General features: G+C 44.3%; 1 protein-coding gene across 1 annotated transcript; it reads right to left on the bottom strand.

Annotated features, from left to right (window-relative positions):
• Positions 1 to 963: 963 nt before the first annotated feature.
• On the bottom strand, positions 964 to 1914 carry LOC137544680 (olfactory receptor 6B1-like). The gene has a single exon (XM_068265776.1). The coding sequence runs from the start codon at positions 1912 to 1914 to the stop codon at positions 964 to 966; it is 951 nt and encodes a 316-aa protein (XP_068121877.1).
• Between the last annotated feature and the right edge of the window lie 19201 nt (positions 1915 to 21115).

The following is a 21115-nucleotide window of genomic DNA, read 5'->3' on the forward strand; positions in this document are numbered from 1 at the left end:
GATCTGATCGTTAGAACGAACGTTACATCACGTAAAGCAACTATTGCGCTTGCGCATAAAAATGAGAAATTTCATGGAGAAATAGCGAAATGCGCATGTGAAGCCTAGTACGAACGACCGTTTCCAACGATGTACTACTTTTGCAAACGATCGTCGTTGGTAAAAATCCGCCAAGCTAGATCGTTCGATTTTAACAATCTAGCTGGTCCGTCGTTAGACTTAATGATCGTTGGTTGCTTTTTTTTAAACGATCGTCGTTTGAAACGATCGGGGAACGATCGTTTCAAACGACTATAGTCGCATGTGTGTACGCACCTTAATACTATTAGCCATAGCCCCTGAACAAGCATGCAGCAGATCAGGTGTTTCAGACTTTAAAGTCAGATCTGACAAGACTAGCTGCATGCTTGTTTCTGGTGTTATTCAGATACTACTGCAGAGAAATAGACCAGCAGGGCTGCCAGGCAACTGGTATTGATTAAAAGGAAATAAATATGGCAGCCTCAGTATACCTCTTACTTCAGTTCCCCTTTAAAGGACAACTGAAACAAGAGGGATATGGAGACTGTCATATTTATTTCTTTATAAGCGATACCAGTTGCCTGGCTGTCCTGCTGATCCTCTGCCTCTAATACATTTAGCCATAGCCCCTGAACAAGCATGCAGCAGATCAGGAGTATCTTACAATATTGTCAGATCTGACAAGATTAGCTGCATGCTTGATTCTGGTGTGATTCAGACGCTACTGCAACCAAATAGATTACCAGGCAACTAGTATTGTTTGGAAGGAAATAAAGATGTCAGCCTCCATATCCCGGTCGATTCCTTTAATACAAATGGCATGCAGCTTGATACTGAGCCTATGAAACGCTCGTCCTGCTGAATTTCCCAATGTCAATCAGCAGATAGTTTACATAACATTTGCATACAAACTGAGCCCCATACGCATCTCATTAACTCACTCTAGACATCAGTTTTACCGAGCCACGTCTTTCGTTTAGTGATGTGCCGTAAAGTCCTCTTGATTTCGGCAGTCCTCAGACAAAATATAATTGGGTTGCACATCCGAGGTACATAAGAATACAGGCAAATGACCAGTGCCATAAGATCAGCATCATTTATGACCTGGGTCTGTAGTCCATAGTCCACAATACGAGGGAGGAAGAAGAGCACCATGGCAAACCAATGCGTAATACACGTGTGGAGTAACTTATGCCAGTTCCCTAAATGGTTTTTAGCACAAACATTTATGATAATGATGACATAGGAGCATGCGATCACAGGCATTGGACCTACATGCATCAAAATACCAAAATAAAACCCATTTTTTCTGATTTGAGAAGTATCTGCACAAGCCAAGTATGAGACCTGCCCGATGGAACAGTAAAAGGTCTTCACTCGGTTTGGACCACAAAAAGGAAGAGGTATGGCCCAAGTCATGAGAGTGAGTCCAGCAGCAGCGCCAATAGCCCAAGCCAATAAGCACGATGCAGTGGTCCGCTGGTTGGTGATGATGGAGCTGTAGTGGAGGGGCTTGCAAATGGCGAAGAGGCGGTCGATAGCCATCAGAGTGAAAGTTAAAGAATCAACACTGTTCAGAGTATGGACTATGAACATTTGTAGCAAGCAGGCGGTGAGGGGGATGGACCCATCTCCAACCCAGTACCTGGCGATGATTTTGGGCATTGTTGCCGAGTCGAACAGGAAGTCAGCAATAGCCAGGCTCGCAATGATGATGTACATTGGGTGATGTAAATGGTTCTTCAAAACAATCACCGCTACAACAATGGTATTTGCACAAAAAGATATGTTATAGACACAGAAGAATGTCACGGAAAGAACGGCATTGAACTTATCATGGAGCCCAGGAAACCCAACAAGGAAGAAACGAAAGACTTCCGATTCATTGGTCATATTATCTGTGAAGATGAAGAAGTCATTACAGTATAGGTAACCATATACTTGTCAATATTTTTAATCTATATACAGGAAATTTGATCATTTGAAGGAATCTGCTAGAAATCCTCCTCCTGCAATGGCACTACGGCCCATTTTGGGCCTTGGCCTCCTTCAGTTTTCTGCCTCATCCATCTCTGTCCGTACCAATTTCCAAGGCTTCTCTGAAGGTTTCTTAACAGTTAGGTATTTACAGTGCGCCACACAGTTACTGTCGCACACCCTATCAAGCACATCGATTTTCCAGCATGTCCAATCGATCCTTTTGACCACTTGGATCCCAAAATAAAGATAAAAATTATTGATTTGGGACAGCGGATTTTAGATGTTTTCCATGAGACATCAGTCTTTCAGAGGTAGATAGATAGATAGATCTTTCACCACTTTACCACCACGGTTGCGTATATCTACACTCCTTTTAACACCCTTTCCCCACCAGGAACGTAGATATACGCACCTCCCGCCGCTGTCCGCACTCCTGCTTGCTCGTGCACGCCGCCGGCCACTCGCCCGAAGATCAATGAAAAAACGTTCCCGTTCGTTGATCTCAGCCCCCAGCAATGATCGGCTGCCTCTATGAGAAGCAGCGGATCACTGTGAAAAAAAAAAAGTTTCCCAGCCTCATTGAACGTCCTGTAAGCGTATTTCCAACGCTTACAGGACGCATGCACAAAAAATTACTGTGGCTATCATGTGGCCAAATAGTAAAACTACATTAAAAACATTTTTCATATACAAATACATACTTTTACTCTATAAATTAACTCATTACCTCCCACACTCCACAATTTATTTATTTTTTTGTAATAAAAAGAAAAAAAAATTACAATAATAATAAAAAAAAAAACATAAATAGTTACCTTATGGACTGAACACTTTAAATGTTTATGTCAAGATGGTATAACACTGTTACTTTATAAACTACGGGCTTGTAATTAGGGATGGATGCACAACTGAAAAAAATGCTCCTTTATTTCCAAATAAAATATTGGCACCAAACATTGTGATAGGGACATAATTTAAACGGTGTAATAACCGGGACAAATGGACAAATACATTTCATGGGTTTTAATTACAGTAGCGTGCATTATTTTAAAACTATAATGGCCGAAAACTGAAAAATAATGATTTTTTTTTCTATTTTCCCATTAAAACACATTTAGAATAAAATAATTCTTGGCATAATGTCCCACCTAAAGAAAGCCTAATTGGTGGCGAAAAAAACAAGATATAGTTCATTTCATCGTGATAAGTAATGATAAAGTTATAGACAAATAAATGGAAGGAGCGCTGAAAGGTGAAAATTGCTCTGGTGCTCCAGGGGTAAAACCCCTCAGTGGTGAAGTAGTTAAACCACACCAGGGGCTTGATTCTCTAAAGCGTGATAACTGCTGTCACAGTAGTTATCACGCGATCTCCCGCGCGCGGTGCTTTTGCGCGTAAAACATTACTCTGTGTGCTAAACGAAGGTTTGACCTTCGTTTATCATGCGGAGTAATGTTTTACTCGCGCAAAGCACCGCGCGCGGGAGATCGCATGATAACTGCTGTGACAGCAGTTATCAGAATCAAGCCCCTGAAGTGAGAGGTATATGGAGGCTTTGTTTTTCTTTTAACTACTTCAGCCTTCAGTCGTTTTCACTTTATGCATCTGAGCAATGTTCACCTCCCATTCATTAGCCTATAACTTTATCACTACTCATCTCAATGAACTGATCTATATCTTGTTTTTTCCGCCACCAATTAGGCTTTCCTTGGGGGGTACATTTTGCTAAGAGCCACTTTACTGTAAATGCATTTTAACAGGAATTAATTATTTCTCAGTTTTCAGCCATTATAGTTTTTAAATAATACATGTCTCCATAATTAAAACTCACTTATTGTATTTGCCCATATGTCCCGGTTATTACACCGTTAAAATTATGTTCCTATCACAATGTATGGCGACAATATTTTATTTGGAAATAAAGGTCCATTCTTTCCGTTTTGCATCTATCACTATTTACAAGTTTAGAATAAAAAAAAAATATAGAAATATTTCATCTTTACATTGATATTTAAAAAGTTTAGACCCTTAGGTAAATATTTACATGTTTTTTTTTTATTATTGTAATGTTTTTTTTTTTCCATATTAAACATTTTATATAGGTATTTTTTGGGAGGGTGGGATGTAAACATTACTTTTATAATGTAAATGTGTGTTAAGTTTTATTTTTTTTACTTTTAGTTGTAGTTTTACTTTTCGGCCACAAGACGGCGGCCATGAGTTTGTTTACATGACGTCACTCTAAGCGTAACATACGCTTAGAGGGACGCATGGGGGACGCAACAGCCAGAAAAAGCGGAGCTTCTGAGAGAAGCTGTCGCTTTTTCTGCGGGGGAGAGGAATCAGTGATCGGGCACCATAGCCCGATTCACTGATTCGTGGGCTAACAATCCGCGGCCGGGAGCACGCATGCACGTGCGCGATCGGAGCACACGGACGCGCACATGGCCTCCTGGGCATAGCTAGTACGTCCAGGAGGCCAAAGTAGTTAAACAATACTAGTTGCCTGGCTGTCCTGCTGATCCTCTGCCTCTAATACGTATTAGCCATAGCCCCTAAACAAGCATGCAGATCAGGACTTCTGAGGTCTTAGTGGATTAGCCATGTGCTGGTTACAGGTGTGTGATTCAGACTGCAGACAAAGAGATCAGCAGGACAGCCAGGCAACTTGTATAATTTAACGAGTTAATAAAAATGATTCAGTACATGTACGCCCCGGAGACTGCATCTTAGCTAACGGAGTGTAAATCTATGTATCTCAACTAGGGATGCTCATTCGGATTCCGCGGAAATGCAATATCCAAAATTCTGATCTTTTTGAAAACTTTTTTGCATCTTGTTCACAAGATTCAGTTTAATAAACCCTTAACCACTTCACCACTGAGGGGTTTTACCCCCTGACCACCAGAGAAATTTTCACCTTTCAGCGCTCCGTCCATTCATTCGTCTATAACTTTATTATTACTTATCGCAATGAAATGAACTATATCTTGTTTTTTCCGCCACCAATTAGGCTTTCTTTAGGTGGGACATTATGCCAAGAATTATTTTATTCTAAATGTGTTTTAATGGGGAAAATAGGAAAAAAATGTGGGGAAAAATTATTATTTTCAGTTTTCGGCCATTATAGTTTTTAAATAATGCATGCTACTGTAATTAAAACCCATGAAATTTATTTGCCCATTATTCCCGATTATAAAACCGTTTAAATTATGTCCCTATCACAATGTTTGGCCCCAATATTTTATTTGGAAATAAAGGTGCATTTTTTTCAGTTTTGCGTCCATCCCTAATTACAAGCCCGTAGTTTATAAAGTAACAGTGTTATACCCTCTTGACATAAATATTTAAAAAGTTCAGTCCCTAAGGTAACTATTTATGTTTTTTTTTTAATTGTATATATTTATTTTTTTTTAAAAATTACAAAAAAAAAAAATTGGGGAGTGTGGGAGGTAATGAGTTAATTTATTATGTAAAACAATTTATTTGTATGTGTAAAATGCATTAGGGTGTAGTTTACTATTTGGACACAAGATGGCCACAGTGAGTATGTTTACATGCGACCTGTAAGCGACCGGAAAGACGCTTACAGGAAGCAGTAGGAGGCTGGGAGAATCACAATGATCGCGCTGTTTCTGAAAGAAGCAGCAGATCATTGCGGGGGCTTAGATCAACGAACGGGAATGGATTTTCCCGTTCATTGATCTCCGGGCAAGCGGGCGGCGGCGTGCACGAGCGGCGGGTGCGCGCGCACGAGCGGCGGTAGCGCGGACAGCGGCGGGAGCGCGGAAGGTACGGATTTCTCCGTCCCTGGTTTTTTAGGAGGGAAAAAAGGGACGGAGAAATTTGTACCGCTGGGGGTAAAGTGGTTAAAGTTTGGTGTTTCTAGGACTTGTGGGGGCTTTGCTATTAACCGCTAAAGTCTGCAGATTTTTACTGTAATGTAAAATGCAAGAAAATCTGCATTATCCGATATGCGGTAATTTTAAGCCAATCAGAAGACTCAGAATGAATAAACCAATCAGAGAATTGGGATTTACAGTGGGTTGCAAAACTTTTCGGCCCCTTGAAGTTTTCCACATTTTGTCACATTAATGCCACAAACATGAATCAGTTTTATTGGAATTCCACATGAAAGACCAATACAAAGTGGTGTACATGTGAGAAGTGGAACGAAAATCATACATCATTCCAAACATTTTTTACAAATAAATAACTGAAAAGTGGGGTGTGCATAATTATTCGGCCCCCTTTGATCTGAGTGCAGTCAGTTGCCTATAGACATTGCCTGATGAGTGCTAATGACTAAATAGAGTGCACCTGTGTGTAATTTAATGTCAGTACAAATACAGCTGCTCTGCGAGGGTCTCAGACATTGTCTAAGAGAATATTGGGAGCAACAACACCGTGAAGTCCAAAGAACACACAAGACAGGTCCAAGACAGGTCAGGGATCAAGTTATTGAGAAATTTAAAGCAGGCTTAGGCTACAAAAATATTTCCAAAGCCTTGAACATCCCAAGGAGCACTGTTCAAGCGGTCATTCAGAAATGGAAGGAGTATGGCACAACTGTAAACCTACCACGACAAGGCCATCCACCTAAACTCACAGGCCGAACAAGGAGAGCGCTGATCAGAAATGCAGTCAAGAGGCCCATGGTGACTCTGGACGAGCTGCAGAGATCTACAGCTCAGGTGGGAGACTCTGTCCATAGGACAACTATTAGTCGTGCACTGCACAAAGTTGGCCTTTATGGAAGAGTGGCAAGAAGAAAGCCATTGTTAACAGAAAGCATAAGAAGTCCCGTTTGCAGTTTGCCACAAGCCATGTGGGGGACACAGCAACCATGTGGAAGAAGGTGCTCTGGTCAGATGAGACCAAAGTGGAACTTTTTAGCCAAAATGAAAAACGCTATGTGTGGCAGAAAACTATTACTGCACATCACTCTGAACACACCATCCCCACTGTCAAGTACGGTGGTGGCAGCATCATGCTCGGGGGGTGCATCTCTTCAGCAGGGACAAGGAAGCTGGTCAAAGTTGATGGGAAGATAGATGGAGCCAAATACAGGGCAAACTTGGAAGAAAACCTCTTGGAGACTGCAAAAGACTTGAGACTGGGGCGGAGGTTCACCTTCCAGCAGGACAACAACCCTAAACATAAAGCCAGGGCAACAATGGAATGGTTTAAAACAAAACATATCTATGTGTTAGAATGGCCCAGTCAAAGTCCAGATCTAAATCCAATCCAGAATCTGTGGCAAGACCTGAAAACTGCTGTTCACAAACGTTGTCCATCTAATCTGACTGAGCTGGAGCTGTTTTACAAAGAAGAATGGGCAAGGATTTCAGTCTCTAGATGTGCAAAGCTGGTAGAGACATACCCTAAAAGACTGGCAGCTGTAATTGCAGCAAAAGGTGGTTCTACAAAGTATTGACTCAGGGGGCTGAATAATTATGCACACCCCACTTTGCAGTTATTTATTTGTAAAAAATGTTTGGAATGGTGTATGATTTTCGATGCACTTCTCACATGTACACCACTTTGTATTGGTCTTTCACGTGGAATTCCAATAAAATTGATTCATGTTTGTGGCAGTAATGTGACAAAATGTGGAAAACTTTAAGGGGGCCGAATACTTTTGCAACCCACTGTAGGTGGAAATTTCTGCATTCTCTGGTTGGCTTATAGTGTTGATCGAACATCCAGATATTCGGGTTCGGTTCGGCTCGGCCGAACATGGTCCAGATATTCGGTATATACGTGCCGAATCCTGAACATAATGGAAGTCAATAGGGACCCGAATATTCCCATTTTGCAGGCCAGAAAAACCACAAAAAATAAGGTAAACTTCTGCAAAATGGCTTGGAAATAGTGTGTGTGTGTGTGTGTGTGGGGGGGGGGGGGGGGGGGGGGAGGAGATTCTGAAAAGCTGTCGTAGTACCAATGGGACCGGCAACGCTAACCCAGCACACAGGTACAGGAGAGCTCGGCCATGCTTTGTGACACAACCCAGGCCTTGCCTGAGGACAAAATGCAGGCTTAAAACAATGCATTTCGTCGCCATGCAGTTATAAATGTAATAGAAATGAGATATTCCTGAAAATGGGACCGGCAATGCTAACCCAGCACACAGGATGGAAGGGGAGGTACAGGAGAGCAAGGCCACGCTTTGTGACACAACCCAGGCCTGGCCTGAGGACAAAATGCATGCGTAAAGCAATGCATTTCGTCACCATGCAGTTATAAATGTAATAGAAATGAGATATTCCTGAAAATGGGACCGGCAATGCTAACCCAGCACACAGGATGGAAGGGGAGGTACAGGAGAGCAAGGCCACGCTTTGTGACACAACCCAGGCCTGGCCTGAGGACAAAATGCATGCGTAAAGCAATGCATTTCGTCACCATGCAGTTATAAATGTAAAAGAAATGAGATATTCCTGAAAATGGGACGCTAACCCAGCACAGATGTTCATGGTGCTTGGTCGGGGGGTGTTGCGAAGTTTTTTCCAATTCACGATTTAGCAATAAATTGTGTTTATTTTAGAGCCACAAGTGATCCCACCTGGCACTGAAATTACTGTTTTTGGTTTAACACTAAGACAACATTATTTGCAAGAAAGTGTGTTTATTTTAGAGACACAAGTGATCCCACCTGGCACTGACATTGCTGTTCTTGGTTCAACACTAAGACAAAATTAATTGCAATAAAGTGTGTTTTTTTGGACACAACTGATCCCACCTGCCACTGACAGTACTGTCTTTTGGTGCAACACTGCTGCTGGCAGTGCCTGTTGGCAGTGCCTGCTGGCAGTGGTGAGTCAGAGGTCCTGTGGGTGCTGTCAGCGGTGAGGATAGGGCCCTGCGGCTGGCCTGGCTGGCAGTGGTGAGGCAGGGGCTCTGTGGGTGGCTGGGTGCTGCTGTCAGCGATGAGGCAGAGGCTCTGTCCTCTGTGGCTGCAGCAGTGCTGTGTGAGGCAGAGGCCCTGTGGGTGCTACTGTCAGCGGTGAGGCTGGAGGCCAGGAACCTGTGGCTGGCCTGGCTGGAAGTGCGCTACGCTGACATTCTCTCCTACCTACCCAAAGCTAAACCCCAAAGCAAATGGCGTCGATACCGCGCGTTCGGGTATTTATAGTCCCGAACCACGTGACCCGCTCGGCCAATCACAGAGCGAGCCGCGAGTTCGGGTGACCGCTCGGCCAAGTTTGGTGCACGCTCGCCCAAGTTCGGTGCACGCTCGGCCAATCACAGTAGGGGGGAGGAGTTAGAGCAGCGTGTGCTGTGCTCGACTCGAACCCGAACGGCCCATTATTCGGGGAATAATAATAGTGTCGTGCACTGTTCGAACAACACTATTGGCTTATTCATTCTGCGTCTTCTGATTGGCTTAAAATTACCGCATATCGGATGATGCAGATTTGCTGCATTTTACATTACAGTAAAAATCTGCCAACTTTAGTGGTTAATAGCAAAGCCGCCATAAGTCCTGGAAAAACACAATATTTTTAGGGTTTATTAAACGAAATTTTGTGAACAAGATGCAAAAAAAAGTTTTCAAAAAGACCTTATAGTTTTTGAGAAAATCAATGTTAAAGGGAACCAGAGACGTTGGGGGGAAGCTTTTATACATACCTGAGGCTTCCTCCAGCCCCATACGCACGCATCGCTCCCATGCCGCCGTCCTCTGCTGCCTGGATCCGCCGGTACCGGGTCCCGTCATTGCCGCAAGTCGGCCAGTCGGCAGGCAGACGCAGCCAAATGTCCGCATTACACGGGGCTCCCTCCATATACGTACGCATGAGACTGCCTACTGCGCAGCCGCATGCGTACGGGTATGGAGGGAGCCCCTGTGATGCGGACAATTGGCCGCGTCTGCCAGAAGTGACGGGACCCGGTACCGCCGATACAGGAACCGGAGGATGGCAGCGTGGGAGATATCCAGGCTTATGGGGCTGGAAGAAGCCCCAGGTATGTATAAAAGCTTGTTCTATTTTTTCTTAACGTTCCTCTCTGGTTCCCTTTAAAGTCGGGGGAAATTTCCGCGATTTCCGGTGGAAATCCGGAACGGAATGTGGAAATTGGTAGCGGAATCGGGAGCAGTAGCGGTAATTGGCAATGGCGGAATGCGGATTTTCTGCGGAATCGGAAATGAGAATTTCCGAACATCCCTAAACTCAACGCGAACGCCGCTACGTGTGCTCCCGCACGTGTTCACATTGCTTCCGTTAGTACACAGATCAGTGAATGAGAACAGAGTTCCCATTCACTGATCTAAGTTCCTGTGATCAATGACCACTGGCATCAATGAGATGCCATGGTCATCGATCAAACGAAAATAACACATAGAAGCGTTACTTACTGTTCTTGTGACAGTACAAACAAGAAGAAAAAGTGTGGGTACATCTTGTGGCCAAATAGTAAAATTACACCTACATTTTTTTTTTTTTTACAAAAATACACACATATACCATTAAAATCTGACAAGATTAGCTGCATGCTTGTTTCTGGTGTGATTCAGACACATCTGCAGCCAAATAGATCAGCAGGATAGCCAGGCAACTGGTATTGTTTAAAAGGAAATAAATATGGCAGCCTCCACAGCCCTTTTGCTACAGTTGTGCTTTAATGCTGCTAATCCGTTACCCGCATTCTGCAGTCATGTAACAAGCCGCGCAGGAGGAAAGAGATCAATCTGACAGATATTGACTACTATGAACATTTTGTTTAGGTAAAACCTCATACTACATGGAGGTGCTAAAATGTGGTCAGTGAATAGCCAATCTTAATTGAAGCTGTGTACCAGGCTTTAACCACTTCAGCCTACAGCTTCGAAAATCTTATGCATCCAAGCAATGTTCACCTCCCATTCATTCGCTAATAACTTTATCGCTACTTATCAAAATTAATTGATCTATATCTCGTTTTTTCCGCCACTAATTAGGCTTTCTTTAGGTAGTACATTTTGCTAAGAGCCACTTTACTGTAAATACATTTTAACAGGAAGATTAAGATAGAAATGGAAAAAAAACATTATTTCTCAGTTTTTAGCCATTATAGTTTAAAATTAATACATGCTACAGTAATTAAAACCCATGTATTTTATGTGCCCATTTGTCCCGCTTATTACACCATTTAAATTACGTCCCTATCACAATTTATGGCGCCGATATTTTATTTAGAAATAAAGGTGCATTTTTTCAATTTGCGTCGATCACTATTTACAAGCTTATAATTTTAAAAAATGTAATAAGATACTCTCTTGACATGTATATTTAAAAAGTTCAGACCCTTAGGTAACTATTTATGTAGTTTTTTTTTTTTAATTGTAATTTTTTTAATTATTTTTTTTAATACAAAAATGTATTTGGGTAATTTTAGTTTGGGAGGTAAATAGCCAATTTTAGATGTAAAATAATGTATTTTTTATTCAATACAGGTATGTGGGTGCAGTTTACTATTTGGCCACAAGATAGCCACATTCAAAAAGTTCCTAGATGCGAACGATGTCGCATCTAGGAACTAAAATGAAGAGAAGTTGTTTCCTGGGGGCAGAAATACCACGCTCTCTGATGAGAAAGCGTCGGTATTTCTGCCGGGGACTTGGATCGGTGAATGGGAATTATATTCCCATTCACTGATCGGGGGGGTAGCGGGAGGCAGCGGGGGCGCGCGCGGGCGCGCGCCCGATCGCGCGCACCACACGGCTGCAGCACCACTGCCTATCTGGACGGATATATGCGTCCAGATATGGCGAAGTGGTTAAAAGATCCATAAACACGGGTTTTGCCTGACAAATGAATGTTGCTTAAAGTGAACCTCCAGACTAAAAATCTACTCAGCAGAACTGAAAAGGCTTGGTGTTTCTTTAACAGTTTCACAGCGACAGAACTTTGTTTTTCTTATAGAAGTCTTATTTTTAGCTGCATTCTTAGCTAAGCTACGCCCCATTAAAGAAAACCGCCCAGGCTTTTTTTCCTTGCTGTTGTGCAAAGCATGTTGGATTTCCTATGATGTTGTTCACGTTGCCTAGCAACTGGGAGGGGTGATCAGCACACAGGACAATTGGAACTGTGTCTCATGCTCCCTGTTACCTCCTTTCAACCAAAAAGATGGCTGCCCTCATGAAATCAAACATTTGCCTGTTCTTTTAAAAAAGGGTGGGTAAGAGATTATATTATCTATGTATTTTAATTAACATAACTAATGTAACTTAATGACAGTATGTTTGTTTAGGCTGAAGTTCCTCTTTAACATTGTTTAATTAACTAATTATTCACTTCCTCTCCCCCAGGACGAGTAACTTTGTCCCTGCAAAATCCCATATCTCCTTGCAGGGATATAGCTACTACGTCCCTTCCCGCTCGCCCCACCGCCCGCTCCCGCAATCATTACTGCCACCAATCATTAGCCGGGAGATCAATGAATAGGAGCACAGTTCACAGTCAAGGATCTAAGTCCCCGTGTGGATGACCGCAGCTGCCATTCACAAAAAAAGAAACTTACACATCCACGCATTACTTCCTCTTTGCGTAGTATTACTATGCATAAGGGAAGCTATGTGCGAGGACATCTTGTGGCCAAATAGTAAAATTACATCTACACATTTCTTTTTTATTAAAAGAAATTTTTTAACATTTAAATTTAACCCCTTACCTCCCACACTCCCCAATAGTTACCCCAAAAATGTTTTGTACTAGGGAACATTTTTAAATGTTGCAATAACCGTGACAAATGGGAAAATAAAATGTTTGGGTTTTAACTATGGTAGCATGTATTATTTTAAAACTATTATTGCCGAAAACTCGAAAACTGAGAAATAATGAATATTTTCAATTTTTTTCTTATTTTTCCTGTTAAAACACATTTAGAATAAAATAATTCTTAGCAAAAAGTATCCCCCCCCCCCCCCCCATGAAAGCCTAATTGGTGGCGAATTAAAACAAGATATACTATATATTGTTTGGTTGTGATAAGTAGTAATAAAGTTATAGGCGAATGAATGGAAGGTGCGCTGACGGGTGAAAATTGCTGTTTTTTTAAGGGGAAAAATCCTTGGAGGTGAAGTGCTTAAAGATGGACGATGAATTGTAACGATTGTTTGTTTTGAACGACTGCCATGACACATCACATGGCGAATGGTCATTTACATTTTTGCTAAAGTCAATGGACTTAAAGGACCACTCCAGTGAAAAAAAGTAAGCAATTAAAATCTGAAAACAAAGAAGACAAGACAAATAACATTTATATTGCGCTTTTCTGCTTGCGAACTCAAAGCGCCAGAGCAGAGCAGCAGCCACTAGGGCACGCTCTATTGGCAGTAGTAGTGTAAGGGAGACTTGCCAAAGGTCTCCTACTGAATTAGAGATTCGAACCCTGGTCTCCTGTGTCAGAGGCAGAGCCAGAGAATCCCCCATGAGGAGATAGACTAGTCCAAAACCTATCAGTTCTGTTCCGTTTTAAAGGACAATCGAATTGAGAAGAATATGGAGGCTGCCATATTTATTTCCTTTTAAGCAATACCAGTTGCCTGGCAGCCTTGCTGATAAATATGGCTGCAGTAGTGTCTGAATCACACCAGAAACAAGCATGCAGCTAATCTTGGCAGATGTGACAATAATGTCAGAAACACCTCATCTGCTGCATGCTTGTTCAGGGGCTATGGCTGAAAGTATTAGAGGAAGAGGATCAGCAGGACAGCCGGGCAACTGGTATTGCTGAAAGCAGAACTGAAGAACTTAAAGAAAAAAAATAGAAAGATACACATGGCTCTGGCCGCGCAGGCGCAGTTGCCGTCTATTTGTAAGTCAGCGATAATGAATGTAGCTGGTGGCTGGAGAACGGAGGATCGTGGAGGACCGGTGCGGGACAGGACGGCTGCAAGGAGCTGGTAGAAGTCCCAGGCAAGGCAAACACTTTGTTACAGTTACAGTTTGGTTACAGTTCTCCTTTAAAGGAGTACTGTAGGGGGGTAGGGAGAAAAATAGTTGAGCTTACCTGGGTCTTCTAATGGTCCCCCGCAGACATCCTGTGCCCACGCAGCCAGTTACCAATTCTCCGGTCGCCGCCTCTGGTTCACCACTGCGACTGCGCCTTTCCTCCCGCTGACGTCACCAGAAGTGAATTGCGCAGGCCCAGAAGAGTCTGCACCTGCGCAGTATGCTCCTGGTGACGTCAGCGGGATCGAGGACACCGCTGCGCAGGCGCAGTGGTTTTCCGACTTTAAAGTCAGAAATTCCAGAAGTGAACCGGAGGCGGGGCCGGAGCATCGGTGAGTGGCTGCGCGGGCATAGGACGTCTGCGGGGGACCATTAGAAGCCCCAGGTAAGCTCAACTCGTTTTCCCCCTACCCCCCTTCAGTAGTCCTTTAACTGCCTACTTTTTTCGCTGGAATGATCCTTAAGTTCTTGTAATTGTGAAAGATGGGAACAATCGTTCCTCGGTGAGTTTCCTGATCCGATCTCTCTGTGGGTACTCAGCTAGTTCCCTAATTGAAAAGGAAGGAAGAAATCTTACAGGTGAAGCTGGTATCAGCGGGTGAGATGCTGCGGAGGTCACTGGGCACACACAGTGTGATATGGAGAGATGCTGCTGAGATCAGAGTCTGATTCCTGTGCATATAACGCACTACCTGCTGTATTTATACACACAGACTTGCTGAAGGTGCCGTCCCAGATGACTTATCACTACTATACAGATGTGACTACAGTGCAACTTTGCCTCTAAATAAAACTCTAATGCCTCATTTACTTCCAGGCAGCTGTCCCCACGGTTAGTCTCCCCACAGATTACTTAGTGAGTATTCTGCACGTTTCTGACTGCCGTACAGCACACAGGTACGGGCGCTGGGCTGATGGACAGGAAGAACAATAAAACTCACAAAAGTTGAAGAGAAATCGAGAGCCCAATATGGTGTAGTATGTCAAAATTGATTGGAGGAAGTGGTGGACTCGCCTCCGTTAAAGCAGACACCAAGGACTGTAAATATATAGATATACACAGAGGTGCTCTGCTTGCTATAACTGAATTGCTGTTGTTTATCCCCTGCTTATTGCCTGAAGAAGTGGGCTGTGCCCGCGAAACGCGTTGCATCTTTGGGGTATTTTCAATAAATGTGTATATCTATACATTTACAGTCCTTGGTGTCTGCTTTAACGGAGGCGAGTCCACCACTTCCTCCCAGCAATTTTTTTAAAAATTTTATGTACTTTTATCCTTCTGGCGCCTCTGTTCACCTACCAATGAAACTCACAAGAACCCCTTTATATTAGTGTGGTACGATTGTGATGCGATCTTGTCTGATAGCAAAAATCTTGCATGGTGGAGTTTTTTTCTCGCATCGCATTGTAAAATCGCATCTAAATAGCATAATGTTTGCAATGGCATTCTGCAGTGTAAAACTATCCATAGCAGTGCATTGTGAAAAAGCTTCAGTTTTTCAGTGAAGGAGGCCATAGGGAAACATGGACACTGGACTGCACATCAGTTGTCCTTTCAGTTATAGGCCTGTTTTACACTTATTTTTTTGCGTTTCAGTGGGGATGCGATACTCCTGCTGCATCTCACCGCAACGCAAAAAAAGACAATCACATGACTTTGTGTCAGACTGCGCCAACAGAGTATAGGCCCGCTCCCCTTCAACTTCCCGCTCAGTGAGTGATGTACTCCTTGCTGAGCAGGAAGTCACTGGGATTCCCATTGGTCCGCTCATGCTTGCCACACCGCGCTTCGTTGTTTACGTGCGCATAGATTTCCATTACTCCAAGCACAGTGTGTTAAAGTGAAACTTAAGCCAGGAAAAAAAAATGAGTTTTACTCACCTAGGGCTTCTACCAGCCCCCTGCAGCAGTCCTGTGCCCTCGCAGCCACTCACTAATCCTCTGGTCTCCCGCTGCCAGCTAGTTTCATTTTTGCCGACAGGCCCGTCAGGACTGGCCACGCATAGCTTTTTCCGCATTCCAATCCCGACTGCAATTAGCGCTATTGCAGGCCGCAACGCGTACAAAAATACGCGTTGCCGCATATCTATGCGTTCGTAATGCGGCAACGCGTATTTTTGTACGTGTTGCGGCCCGCAATAGCGCTAATTACAGTCAGGAATGCGGAAAAAGCTACAGGTGGCCAGTCCTGACGAGCCTGTCGGCAAAAACGAAACTAGCTGGCAGCGGGAGACCAGAGGATTAGTAAGTGGCTGCGAGGGCACAGGACTGCTGCAGGGGGCTGGTAGAAGCCCCAGGTGAGTAAAACTCATTTTTTTTCTGGCTTAAGTGTCCCTTTAAGCACAGTGCTTGATGTAACGCGCTGTTGCCCTTGCGACAGCTCGGATAATTCTGTTGCATCGCAATGGACCACAATAAGTGTAAAAGTCTCCATAGACTTTCATTGCTTTTGCGGCCCTTTGCGGTAAAATAGGGTAACACAGGTTTAACCTGCTAGTGTAAATGGTACCATAACTGACACCAACTGATATAGTGTAAAAGGACCGTTAGGGCCCTTCCACGCTGGATCGCATTGATTTTTGGTGTCAGAGCATGGAGGCATGACGTGCTATTCACTACTTCCTGATTTGCGGAAGGAAGTAGTTTGTGGTGCTGGAGAAAGAGCGGTGAACCTCACATGGAGCACGGAGGAAGGAGGTGTGCTTTTATTGTGGCCGCTTATGCTGCCTTAAATCTCTGTAATGGAAGGGGGAGCACAGAGGGTAGGTCCGAGGAGAGGGAGGGAGGAGTAGGAGCCGCCCTCCCCGCAGCTAGTGTGCCCGCAGTAACCCTGCTGTTCCCCCCTCCTTCACTGTAATGCTCCTGCTTGCCAAAGCTCTGTTAAAAAAAAGCAGGTGTCTGGATATAAAACTGTACTATCCCAGTTGTGTATTAGACGCAATGTGGGCTTGATGACCTCTGCCTGGAACCTCCTGGTGTTATTATTTCATTTTTTTATTCCTGCCGTGTTCCCATCGCCAGGTTCCATGGCCTACACAGCTGACACACACAACACGTCCTGCTGCTGCAAAAATTATAATAAATTATTCCTGCTGTGTTTGTGCCACCAGGGTCCACGGCCTATGCTGCTGCCACATGCTACTCCTCCTTCTGCTGCTAAAATTGTAACAAATTATTCCTGCTGTGTTTCCACTGTCAGGGTCCACTGCCTATGCTGCTGCCACACACTACTTCTGTAGCTATTGTTTCAAAAATAGTTGTTGTATTTAAAAAAAAAATAGGGTGTCTGGGTTGAAAATTGTGCTGTCCCAGGTGTGTATTAGACGCAACGTGGGCTTCACTGCCGTTGCTTGGAACCTCTTGCTGTTATTGTTTTGGTTTTGCTGATGCCACACTCTAATCCTCCTTCTGCAAAAATTGTAACAAATTATTCCTGCTGTGTTCCCACCAACAGGTTGCACAGCCCAGGCTGCAGCCACACACTACTGTTGTAGCCATTGTGTTAAAAAATCGTTCTGTTGTTGTTTAAAAAGAAATTGGGGTGTTTGTGTTGAAAACTATGCTATCCCAGCTATGTATTGGATGCAACGTGGGCTTCACTGTCATTGCCTCGAACCTCCTGGTGTTATTGTTTTGGTTTATTCCTGCTTGTTCCCACCGCCAGGATCCATGGCCTATGCTGCAGCCACACACTTCTCCTCCTGCTGCTGCAAACATTTTAACAAATTCTACCTGCTGTGTTCCCACCATCAGGGTCCATGGCCTACGCTGCTGCCACATGCTACTCCTCCTTCTGCTGCTGATAAAATTGTAACAACTTATTCTTGAAGAAAAATAGTAAGAAGAAGAAGAGTAAGAAGAAGTCGAGTAAGAAGAAGAAGAAGAAGAAGATTTAGAAGAAGAGTGTAACGAATGGGGAATTATCTCCGTGGTCAGCGCACAACTTGTGCGCTGACACTGCGGAAACCCTCCACAAACGTTTAGAAAAGGAGAACACAGCTTTGGCACCTGTAGAGAGGAATTCCCACCGGCAGATGGAGCTGTGGAATGCAGAGGAATAAACCCTCTGCACTGTCACAGATGCCAGGTGGAAATTGCACGAGGTGAAACAATACAGGGCAAGATAGCCCCTTGAGAGAGAGAGTGAGCACAGAGACAGAATGAATGTATGTCCAACAATCTAGTCACCACCCGGCAACGGGGAACACACAACAGCGAAGACCAAGTGGGAACGCAATCGCAAGAATGGCGATTGCTAATAGCGACACAAGACTGAGTAAAAACAGAGCATAGGAAGAATAAAGACAGAACCAATAACAAACTGTAATCCAACACAAAGGAGCAGACAGGACTAACTAGACGCGATCACCACACGTTAAGCGCAATAGTGACAAAGCGCGTGCATGGCACGGTTACCGCACGATAAGCGCAACAGCGACAAAGCGTACCAACCCTGACTAACCAATGAAACACGAAAACAAATAGAGAACGCGAACGCTTGCAAAACGGTTACCTCATCGAGACGACAGCAAGCGTTAGTTCCAGACAAGATGGACAGAAGGAGTAACCAGTAGCAACTGCAGCTCTGGCTACACTCCTAGACAGAGTACAGAAGGAACCACCACCTCTACCACTAGGGCGGATGCGATCCAGACAAGACAGACAGATGGAGCAACCAGTAGCAACAGCTGCTCTGGCTAACACTTCTGAGACAGAATACGGAGAGATCCACCGCCTCTAACGCTAGGGCAAATGCGATCCAAACAGACAGAGCGATTCCCTGTCAGCCACCGCTGGTGACAGAACAACCGCAACAGAAAGACAGAACTAGGCAATACAGAAAATAACAACCTGACTATGCTAGAAGGAATGCTAGTGCACTCCCAAGGATAACTACTCTAAGATAATATTAGCAAACCATTAGCAAAGGGCTGAGACTCCAGGTAAGTCTAGCAGGACCAAACCTTTATGACCAGCAGGGAATTCTGGGAGGAAATGGTATTTATTCTGCAAGCCTTCAAAGGAAGCAGCTAAGCAATTTGCATGACAAGTGGATGCAAATCCCTCAACAGAACAGCAACTCTGAAAGTTGCAGGGTGAAGACAGGTCTCCTTTCCAGGGACCTGCAGCATTCAGACCTGAAAACTGGTCAAAAAGCTGCCTGCCTGTGCAGACAGCAGAGCAGATCATTACAAAGACTAAGAAGAAGAGGAAGAAGAAAAAGAAGTGTTCAAGAAACGTGTGAGTGTATGCCAGCTTACATGGCAAAGAGAAGAAGATGATGAAGAAGAAAACATAGTAAGGAGGAGGAGGATTCATCCTCCTGCTGTAATAATTTTTGATTATTATTATTTAATGTGGTACCACCACCAGGTTCCGTATTTTGTTTCAGCTGCTGTAGCAGAGCCCTTGATAATTTGGCATATACAGTATTTATTGGACCATGAGATGGGGAAGTCTTATGGTCCAATTGTTGCCTACACACTACTGCAATAATGCTTGCTAAGAATGGGTAAGAGAGGGGCAGAGTTCTTCATTGTGATTAGATGCTGGCTGGCCATGGGAGCTGTGATTGGTGGCAGCTGTACCGCCCTCAGAGGTTTCAGCGCCACTAGCATTGTGAGACTAGTGGCTTTGGGTGATTGGCAGTGCAGTGCATCTCTGCAGCATTGCCGCAACACCGCCTGTGCTCCACTGTCCACGTGGACACCACGACAGGACTCTACCTACCCACAACACCACTGCCATCAGCTGTTCACCCAGGGGAGATTGCCACTCCAGTCCCTGTGAGTGCATACACCGCAGGGGCGCTGCACATATTCTATGAACTCCCAGCAGTTTGGAAACCCTCTTAGAATGCTGCCGATGCCTCCACTCCATTGCTACAGGTTCTGGGATCACTGCTGCCCCCATATGTGAGGTGGCCCTCGGATTCCCAGCTCACTGATGAGTGCAGGGGATCAGTGCTGTGGGGCTCCCTTGCAGTGCATGCCTGCACCAGTGAATTCTGCACTGGACTGTATGTGTTGAGACCCTTTTTGAGGCCAGTTTTGAGCTCCCCGCCTCTTTGTGCTATGAGTGACCTGTGACCAGTGAAGATACAAGTAGGGATGAGGACGAATCGTGCTGGCTGGAGACAGAGGCGAAGATGGAAGACTGGGAGCATGTCAGCTAGGTAGGTGAGGGCATCTGCACTTGTAGTTAGTGTAGCGGGTGGGGGCAGCGGAGGGAGGGGGGATGTTAGTGTAGTTGCCGGTATTAGTGTAAATGGTGAGGGCAGAGTGGCTTAGTAAATCTGGTGGGGCAGCAGGGGTTAGTGTAGGGTAGTTAGTATAGCTAGGGGGGTAGCCGGGGCTAGTGTACCTGGGCAGTGTAGCTTAAACAGAGACAGCTTGGGTGGACAGGTGCTACAAGATACCCCATTGACGCAGCAGGTTTAGTAAATATTTTTTTTCAACTGATTTTGCCCTCTAAATCTAGGTGCATCTTATGGTCCGGAGCATCTTATGGTCTGAAAAATATGGTACATTTTTGAAAAATAGTTTTTTGTTGCAGCTGCTGTAGCAGAGGCCAGAAGAATTTGGCCTATACATGATTGAAAAATGATGTTTTGTTGTAGCCGCTGTAGCGGAGGCCTGGAAAATTGGGCATGTACTTTTAAAAAAAAAAGTGTTTGGTCTAGGTGGAAGGCAGAGTGGAGGGTGCATGAGAAGGTACAAGGAGAGCAGATGTAGACAATAAAGAATTTGGACCATTAGGAGGGTGGCTTTCACTTTGTGTGCTGTTTTTCTTCTGGTGTTGCTTCCACAGTGCTATGTGATGGGAGGTCATGTGCCTTTGCAAAGCAGTTGTACCCTGTTTGATGTTTGCCTTTCCACAACTAAGTTAATTATGGCACATGTTGCAAATGGTAATGCTTTTGTCAGAGGCACACGCACAAAAACAAATGCCACGCTGCTGAGCCTTGTGCTGATGGCATTCTGGTAACAGCAGAAGTTGGTGGGCGCGTTGGCTGACTGATCCCAGGTGTGCGTTGGCTGGTTGATCCCAGTTCCTTGCGAGCTCTCCCTGCTTCTTAATCTTCCCCTCTCTCTTTGCGGCCTGCCTCTGCCTCTCATTTTTTGTTTAAACAATACTCTATAACAGGGGTGCTCAAAAGGTCGATCACAATCTAC

This window comes from Hyperolius riggenbachi, chromosome 2 (assembly GCF_040937935.1).
Source record: "Hyperolius riggenbachi isolate aHypRig1 chromosome 2, aHypRig1.pri, whole genome shotgun sequence".
Taxonomy (NCBI): domain Eukaryota; kingdom Metazoa; phylum Chordata; class Amphibia; order Anura; family Hyperoliidae; genus Hyperolius; species Hyperolius riggenbachi.

Bases quoted from the DNA above. Each gene is read 5' to 3' on its own strand.
- LOC137544680 (XM_068265776.1), bottom strand. From the start codon at position 1,914: ATGACCAATGAATCGGAAGTCTTTCGTTTCTTCCTTGTTGGGTTTCCT.